At 45.4% G+C, this 9,507-nt stretch overlaps 1 protein-coding gene across 1 annotated transcript; it reads left to right on the forward strand.

Moving 5' to 3' along the window:
- Positions 1–562: 562 nt before the first annotated feature.
- Positions 563–9,507, forward strand: MALSU1 (mitochondrial assembly of ribosomal large subunit 1). Its single transcript, XM_074900415.1, has 4 exons — positions 563–788; positions 2,773–2,951; positions 5,803–5,884; positions 7,085–9,507. Exons 1-4 carry the CDS (start codon positions 590–592, stop codon positions 7,261–7,263), a joined length of 639 nt encoding a protein of 212 aa, XP_074756516.1. The 5' UTR covers positions 563–589; the 3' UTR covers positions 7,264–9,507.

Below are 9,507 nucleotides of genomic sequence, written 5' to 3' on the forward strand. Positions count from 1 at the left end.
CAAGTTTTGTGGTCAGCCTCTTCCCAGCTTCCCAACAAACCATCAGAGCAGAGCCATGGTTACCGGTGTGCAGGTCCCGTTCCCTGACCCCGATCACTCCCCTTTTACCACCTCGTGGCTCAGGCACCCCTCAGAAAACGCTGACAAGTAGCGCAAAACGGGGACGGGGAAGGCGAGGCCGACCCCGACGCTCCCACCTACGCGCTCAAACCCCCGCACCGCGACTCCTGACAGGGGAGCGCGGGCGCCCCGGCGCTGGGCCGGAACACGGCGGCCCCAGCGGCCGCTCCTGGGAGAGAAGCCGCTGCTCAGAGAGCGCCCACTCCCGGTGGGGCTCCCCAGAGAGGAGCCCCCGCCCGCCCCGCCACCGTCGCGGCACCGCCGGCGCACGCCCTCCGCGAAGGCCCGGGCACAGCCCGGCAGCGCCCGCCACCGCCTGACGGCGGCCGCTGCGCATGCGCTCAATGGTGCTTCCTCGACCGACGGCAGGATGCGCCAGTGAGGGGAGAGGCGCGTCCCTGCTGCTGGCCAATCGCTGGGCGGTTTGTCGGGGAGGGGCGGGCCCGGGTGCCGGAGCGCGGCGGCTGGCATGTGGCGGGCGGTGGCGGGGGGGCGCCGGTTGCTGCGGCCCATCTCCGCCGCGGCGGGGACCGCCCTCCGGCCGGAGCTGTCCCCCCGGCTGGCCGGGGCTCCCGGCGGGGGCTGCACGACGCCGCGCTGCGCGGGAGGCGGCGGAGCCGGGGCGCTGGGGGTGGCGGCGGCGGCGGCGGAGCGGCTCCAGGCGGCAGGTAGGGCCCAGCGAAGGGCGGCCTAGCCGAGGGGCCGAGCGGCCGGGGTAAACCGGAGGGGCCTCTCCGTGCGCCACACCGGTCGTGGTCCTTGAGACTTCCCGCTTGGGACTTCGGTCTGGTTCTCTCGTGGCTGTTAAGTGTAATCGCTCTCGAGCTGTTCTCCCAGGGTTCCCGCAGGCCCCCGGCCTCGCAGCGGATGAGGGAGCGCCTGTGTCAGCGGGCCCTCCCCTGCTGGGAAGGCGCTGCCGCAGCGCCCTCAGGCCTGGGGACTGCGCGGGGGTGAAGCGCTGCTGTCGCGGCCTCGGCGCCAGGTAAGGCGCTGGCCCGGCAGGCCCGGGCGTGGTCGTGAGGTGGGATGTCAAGGGGGCCGAAGGCCCTCAGCGCTGCCCTGCGCTCCCCAGCTCTGTGAATTGGTGCCCTGAGCAAAACGTAGCCCCTTGGGAAGAAAGTAACTGCTGGGGATGCCTGGAATCTAATTCTGCAGCCGCGGGGGGATCCTGGGTGTGTGGTGCGATGGAATCGCCCTTACCTCGGCTGAGACCACAGGCCGCCGGGTCACGGCGTTTGTGCTGAACCGCCATCGCCTCCTAAGCCCCGCTGTAAAGTGGGGAGTCGGTGGCTACTGTAGACCAAGCCTGTGTGTAGATACATACAGGAACTTCTGTGAGGATAGCGGTGCCGAGTGGGAGGTGTGTCTCTCTGATGTACGCTCTCCAATAAATTTCCCTGTACAGGTAACAGTTTTAGCAGCACAAGGGCTGGTTACAGGTATAAGACACAGAGCTGTTGTCAGTGCACAGAGCTGGCTTCTTGTTGTAGCTCTTCTGCAAGTCTTCTCTAGCCTAGATGTGACCATGACGTGCAGTGTGGCAGAGTGTGCCTGGGGTTGTTTAGACCATTCGTTCTCTTAAGTAGGCACTAGAGACTTCACATGTGGCTACCAGGCAAATATTTAACTTTTGTAACCGCTGCGTCCGGAGGAGCTGTGGCCACTGCTAATTTTCTGCATGTGTGACCGCAGCAAAAGTTGAAAGAGTGCATGAGTCCCTAAGCTCAAAGGCTTTCATTTACAAAGATCTGATCCAATTTCATATCCCCATTCATGCATATAATATGTAACTATTGTTCTTTCGTTTGGCTTTTTCTTTATATTGGTAAATATAAAGCTTGGCTTTGTGCTGATGCTCAGTCTGCACTAAGGTTCACTTTACAGTGGCAGGCATGCATTGCTGACAGATTTAGATTATGCCTTGAGTATGCACACAAGTTGCATCTACATAATTAGAACAAATCAAAAATAAACTGATTTCATGGTGTGAGCAGAAGATAGTTGCACAAACTTACTAGTTTTTAAGCTACCTTTCTTAAACTGTTGAAGGACTGAACCTTTGTCTACAATATCACAATCCTCTGGCAGAACAGGCTAGGGAAGAAGAAAATAAGTGGCTTTACTCAGTGTGGAGATGAAACTTACCTTCACACTGTATCACATCAGCTCTGTTTTCAATATATTGATTTAATCTATTTAAGATTTTAGAGCAATTTCATCACCATGTATTATCACAGGTTTGTTGAAAAGCATTGTTCTGAAATGCTTTTAATTTTTTCTGTTGTGTTAATAATGTCTGTTGAAGTACTTAGGTTTCATTCATCTTACCTGATGATAGCATTAACTCTTAAGTACTAACAATATGAAATAAGTAACTTACCTAAAAGAAACTTTGATGTTTGCTAACTGCTGTATCTAGTGATAGTGTTATTTATTTACCAGGAGTGCTTAGTTCTCTATTTTGATGGGTTTAAAAATTATTTTTAAAAATATGCAGTTCATGTTGCACTGTCAGTATGAAACCAGACTTCACAATGAGTGACTAGGTTGTGCTATAATTTGGTTTGTTGTAATTTTATGTAGTCTTAAGAGGTTGATTTTTGGAATCAAAAAGATAAGTTGCCACTGTATTATTTTTTCTGTCTGTGCCAGGTACTGTCCTTCCAAAGTTCAACATTGACTTTGTTGTAGCTCTGCTGAGGCAAGAAAATGCTAAAGACATCTGTGTCATCCAGCTACCTCCAGAAATAAAATACTGTAATTATTTTATAATTGTGAGCGGATATTCAACACGACATCTCCATGCGATGGCACATTACATGCTGAAAATGGTAAGACAGTTCCCACTGCACTCTCTGTGCTTTGGGGAATGCTTTAATTGTTGTGAAAGGAATTTCTCCAGGATTGCATGTATAGGGGTGTACCAGGCAAGATAAAATGACTTATCTTGATGTTATTTAGTCCTGAATACATCTAGCAACTATTTGTACTTATTTCCTTTAGCGGTACTACTCAAAATGTAGAGTATATATTTTAAAAACACACCTCTCTGTATTTAGAACAGTGGTGATGTTAGCACGATTGGGTGGCTAGAACAAAAGTGATGTGAAATGGTGATGACGACCTATGTCCAGACCTATTGTCTTCCATCCAGCAAGCTTCATAGCTATTTGCACTCATTCCAAATAGCTTAAGCTGACTGTTCTCAAACCCTAATCCCTAAAATTTCCATATTCTTAGGTGTATCATAAGGCTGGAAAAAAGATGGCATGTTATGAGGCATGGGGACCCCCTCATGGGCTTACTAAGGCAGATTGCTAGTTCATAGTCACCGTACTGTGTGTGTACAGGAGGAAAGGAGAGGCAGCAGCAGCCATCCTTGCACAGAAACCTTGCACTGTTTGGTAGTGTGAGGTATGTGACCAACCCCCATCTCAAACCCCCATCTCAGTCAGGTGTCTGTATTCAATCTGTAGTTCGTCTTCTCTTCACATGCTTTCTTTCCCGTCCTGACCCCATTTTTCCTTTGACCCATGGTTTTACTTTCTTCCTTCCAGTCCCATTGGTTTCAGCTGTCACTTGAGGAGAGAGGGGGAGATGGTATTGCTTTTCAGTGCCTTTCTGAGCACATGCTGGAAGTTTCTTGTGTTCTCTGCAGGAACTGATGCAACTTTGCAAACTAAAATTTTGCCTCAAGCTTGAAGTTGTATTAGTGAGATTTGAATGTACTAAATTTAAGCACTTAATATGTACTCTATAATTTGCTAGTCTCAAATCAACAGCTCTTGGTCTCCCTCAGAGCAGGTGAGAGGAGGGGAGTACCACCCACCCTGCAAAAACATGCCTGTGCTGCAACTAGCTGCTCCCTCTGGTGGTTCTGAGACCAGCTCTTTTGCAAGGGCAGAGCCTCTGGGGAGATGTGGCATCCTCCTGGGCATCCTGAGAAACCGGGAAGTCTGGCCAAGTACTCAAGAGTGGCTCACCTTGCCTGGCATTGAAAGTTTTCTATGCAAAAAGTAAGCTGAAGCTTCAGATGGAAAGCAGAGCGGGTGCTCAGGAGTGCTGCTACTAGGCAGCTGGCTAGCTTCACCATTACACTATCTAAAATGTTATGGTAAATCATGATTTACTCACACTAAAGTGCAGAGGTGCTCATGTGTAGCATGAGGTCGTCCTGGTTTTCTTCCAGTAGCTTGTAAATAGCAGTCCCTAGTTGGGCACTGCATATCCCTTCCTGTCTGGTTTCCTGTTGGAGGAAGAAGCTAATCGTTGACTTCGTTATAATCTGTTCACCATTACAGAGCCTTTAAAGACAAGACTGAAGGAAATTTGTAGCAAAGATCAGCCTTTCCAGCCTGTGTTACATAGCTGATGGTAGTGCATGCTGGGCTCTTCAGTATTTTAAACAGACTTTCAGAGAGTCTTTGACAATTACGTGCTTTTGATGATATCTCATAGGCTATCTTAAAGAAAGGAAGGTAGAACTAGTTCTGAATTGCCTTTTGAAAGTTCTCCATTCTGTTTTGTGAACTGGGGCTATTGTCCAGCAGCCGGCATTGTGGGGGAACCACCAGGAACAGTTGGGGTTTGTGATAATTGCTTTCCCAGTGAAGCGGGACTCATTCGCTAGCCAGCCATAGTGTTACAACCTGTTATTTTGTATTTTGTCTTCCATGGTAGGAAAGACTATTAGAGCCATGCAGTTACACTCTCTGTTTCCTTGTGGACAGGTGCTGAGATAAATGTTTGGTTTGGTTTTTAATTTCAGCTTGAAAAAGATTTCCATATTTTTTTCATTGGCTGCTTCAACTAGAAATAAAGTAGAATAAAGGAGCTCTGTGAAGATGTAGTCGACTTTTTTTTTTTCTAGTGATGCTTCTTGTAAAGAAACAAGTAGGTTATGGCCAGATCCCAAAATGACAGTACTTAAGCCTCCAGTTGTCAAATTTCTTTAGCTCTGGTGGGTGCGTAGGTTCTTTCTGTACTAGGTGGGGAGAGCTGAACCTCTCCAGCTGGCATGTATAAAAGCCACCATGTTGCATAGGGAAATAACTATCTTGCCCTACCTGAGAGTTTGCCATTGTGCTTTGAGCTGCCCCCTCCCTTTTCCCCAAGTGGTTTGTAGCTTGGAAACCTTTGTGCCAGTTGTGCTTTCTCCCACCTTGCAATGAGTGTTGAGAGCATGCGCTCAAGAGACAGGAGGCTTGTTTGAATGCCTTCCTCGTGGCATGGGTGGAACTTGTTCTCTCCCTGCTCCCATCTGAAAAGAAGATAACCTTGGCATCTCTATTTCTGCATCCTTAACTAGCCAGTGTAAAACAAACAAAGGTATCCGAAGGGAAATAAAACTGAGTGGCAGTGGCAGCTACGGAACTGATAACTGAAAGACTATTTTAACGTTAAGTAATTGTATTCAATATTCATCTTGAGAAAAAATGGACACTTATAAAATTCATGGATAACTGTATGGGAATTCTGAGTGCTAGGATGAAATCTGTACTTATTTTCCAGTGCTGCAAGTATATATTATTCTTTATTTGTGCAGACCTCAGAACCAACACGAAGTAATCTAACCCGTTTAAGATTTAAAACAACTCTAGGTGACTCAGCAAAGCTCAGCTTATCTGTTGAGTGCTTTTAAATACATGCAAAGTAATTTTCTGCCATTGCTTCTTCTCTCAGTACAAGCATCACAAAGAAGAAAGTGATCCTCATACTCAGATTGAAGGGAAAGAAACAGATGACTGGCTGTGCATTGATTTTGGTAAATATTTGTGAATCTGACAAATAGGAAGTTCTGCATGAGCTCTTTCTTGAAGGAAGCATCTCACTGTAAAGCCTGCTCACAGTACTCTGCTGTTTTGGAATTTCAGCTGTTGTTGCTTGAACTCATTATGATACTAAATAAATTTTCACTAAAAGTCACTGGCACTAAGAAGGAAGCAGGAACTACTCTTCAGTTGCTAAAACAGGTCTTCCTAAGTTGAAGATGACAGTAGTAGAAAGAGAAAAGTTACTTCAGTCATTTTTCTGAGGTTTATGTAATCCCTGTTTGGGGGGGGGGGGGGGGGCTTTTTGTATGCTGCCCTCATAGTGAACTGTTGAGCATGCTTTTCTACTGTCCAGATCATATCATGACACAGTGTAAAACCTCAGTCCTAAGAAACTGAGTTTAAATCTTTATTCTGTGGCTGTGAAACTTGCTACACAGACATAAAAGACTCTGCATTCAGAAAGCATTTCTCCTTCATTACTAGCTCTAGAATCTCACCCTCTAACTTTGTGTTTTGGCTTAAAAGAGAGCATGGGTGGGTGAGGGGCACTGCAGCCAGTGATGTTAAGCCTTGATTACATTACTGTCAATGATTTTGATAGTTATAATTGAAAACAGATTGACATTTAAAGGCATAACTAGAAAGAAGTGCATTAGACATACACTGGCATTGTTCTCCACTATTGTTTGCATGGAATTAATGAAAACCTGTAAGAAAAACTTTATTATGTCAATGTTTGGACTGGTTTCATTATAAAAACTGCCTGAGAATGGTGAGCAACACACCTCAGGGAAATTACTTGGCTAGAGCTGTATGTTGTTGATCAGATAAAAAAGCTTAAAGTCCATCTGTAACCTCAGGGAGGGGACTCTTTCAAGTAAAATTCCTTTTGATGTCCTGTCCCCTAGAAGTCACAACTTCTTTGGTCTGGAGTCCTGTTATAATATTAATTTAAACCAGAATATTGTCCCTCTCATTCTCCTGGCTGTAGGCTTGGAGTCTTTTGAAGGACTGACCAATTCCTAACAGTGTTCAAGAATTGGAATCAGCAACTTCAGAAGAGACCTCCATCAGCTGACCCATTATATCGAGCAACAATGGGGGTGGAAGATTTAAACTCTCTCTGCAACTGGAAGTATAGCAGTGCTTTACAGCTGACTTAATTTGTTGTGAATTTCTGTTCTGTGCAGGTAGCATAGTGATACATTTCATGCTGCCAGAGACACGGGACACTTACGAATTGGAGAAGTTATGGACGCTTGGTTCCTACGATGACCAGTTAGCACAGATGATTCCACAATCATTGCCAGAAGACTTTATATTCGGACTGACTCCTAACAGCAGTGATCAGCTTGAGACAAGAACTTAATGCAGCTGCTGGGTGGAAAGACTGTGCCCTCAAAGATGAGACAGACATATAGTCATGATTACTGAATTAATAGTCATTACAGTTGATCAGTACAAAACAGTGTGTTTATTGGATGTGCCTAGGTGAAGTTCTGAACAAGCTACAAAAATTATCAGAATCGTAGAATCATTAAGGTTGGAAAAGACCCTTAAGATTAACTGTAAAATGTCAAAGAAGGAATCCTAGCATAAAGGAGCTTCCTGGGGGAGCCACTGTCTCAATGGAGCCTGTAGTAAGAAGAGTGAAGCAAAGACAGCTACTTAAGCTACTTACATTGAAACTTATGCTCAGCCTCTACAGTAATAGTTTTTCTTTGTAAGACATGCCTGGAGAGGCAGCGCAAAAAAGACTTGAGTGCTGCAAGGAAAAACTATGTGTAGTAGTACAGTTTTGATGAGACTTCTTGTATTAAGCCATTTGTTTCTGGTCACAATGAAGCAAGTCATGTTCTGAGTTGAAGGAGGAGAGAAAACAGACTGGTCTTACTGAGCACATAAAAGCCAAGAGCAGCAGTGACAAATAAAAGTGTCTTAACACTAAGTCAGTTTTTCAGCCAAGTCTGTTCTTAATAATAATAAAAAGAACTGAAGAGCTTTAATTCCTTGTCTTCATGTTAAAACATTTAAGTGTGCAGTCAGGTCTTCTAGTTTTCCTGTCACCTGGTTTCTGGAAAAAGGACACTGAGGCAACGTGCTCTGGCAGTGTAAACCTTCAGCTCCTTTGAAGCGGGCAAGAGTCCTAAAGGAAATCCTTAGGCACTGAGCATTACTTGCTGCTAATGGCCTGTTCGGCACTTTCAGAAGTCATTGCACAGTGTGTTCTTAGTCTGACTGCTGCAGTCTAATAACCAGTTAGTTAGAAGAGCTTCAAGATGGTAACAGAACCTATGTAAAACAAGGTGCTTTCCTCCACTACAGGACAGGGCTTTCATCACTAGATTAGGATCTGTTCCTTCTGGGGAAGCTTGCTCTGCCATGCATCAGGAAGCTGGAAGAGTAGATGCTGAGGATAATAACCTTTTTTCCTCCATAGCCCCACAAACTGCTTTAAGCCCTGTCTGCATCTCCTCCCTGTACAGCAGTTGCTTGTAATGCTCAAAGAAAGCATCTTTGGTTTTCTGTGCCTGTGGTTGTGGTGTTGAGGAGGAGTGGCATGTGTATTTTTAAAACAAACAAACAAAACACACAAACCAAAAAACCTCCTTCATTTTAGACTGGCCATGTTTTCTTGCCGTGTCCAGCCTCTTTCAGGAATAACTGTCCCTGAGCTCACCTGCTCACTGATACAAGGGAACAGATCAGCAAATTAAGCAAGGAACATTTCTTAAATGTAGTTAAACTATGCAGATAAAACATCTTTGCCTACAAAATAAAGGTATTGGTGTTAAGTCTGACTGCAAAGAAAAATTTTGAAAATGCTTCATGATACTTGTTGATAAGTAATCCACATGGGGGAAAGATAACCTTGGCCATCTTACAGAGCGGTGTGTTCTAAATCTTCCTAGGAAGAATACATAGGAGTAACTTTGGATCGTTCCCTGAAACCATTTGCCTTTTACTGCTGCTGCTGAAGACAAGTAATGCTAGATGAATAGAAGCATGTTCAGCAAACGTTATGTCATTATATGAACCCACATCTAGTAACCAGAAACCCATACCGTATCCTGTTTCAAAGAGCAGTAACAAAAGGAGCACCCAGAAAAGAACAGTAAAGAGACAGGGAACAGCTTCCATGTGAACAGACTAGGACTCTTAGAGCCAAAAAGTGGTAGTAGTCTGTAAGACAAGACAAAAAAAAAAAAAATCAAATTAACAGGGGAGACAAAACGGGAAAATAAAAAGTATAGCTGAATTTACTGTCAAAGCATATGGTGAAAAGGAGCTATGTAGAACATGCACTGATTGCTGTTAAATGATCAGAACTGCCAGCTCAAGGCAGGCACTTGCTCATCCCCCATTTCACAGCAGCAGTCAACCTGTCCTGAGTTACCATGGTGCCCCAGCCAGGTTACCTGACTGACCTTGGTGAGTCTTTGGCCTCAGCCTCTTAAAAGCTGGGACCTAGGAACTAACAAAGACTGTCTGGAAGATCAGTGCTGTGCAACATTAAACCCCTTTTGGAAGAAAAACGTTTGGGAATGGCTTCAGTTCTATGGAACAGGTGATTTCTGTGTAAAATAAAAATATTGAGCAGTTTGTTCATCAA

The sequence above is a fragment of the Athene noctua genome, chromosome 2 (assembly GCF_965140245.1).
Source record: "Athene noctua chromosome 2, bAthNoc1.hap1.1, whole genome shotgun sequence".
Classification (NCBI taxonomy): domain Eukaryota; kingdom Metazoa; phylum Chordata; class Aves; order Strigiformes; family Strigidae; genus Athene; species Athene noctua.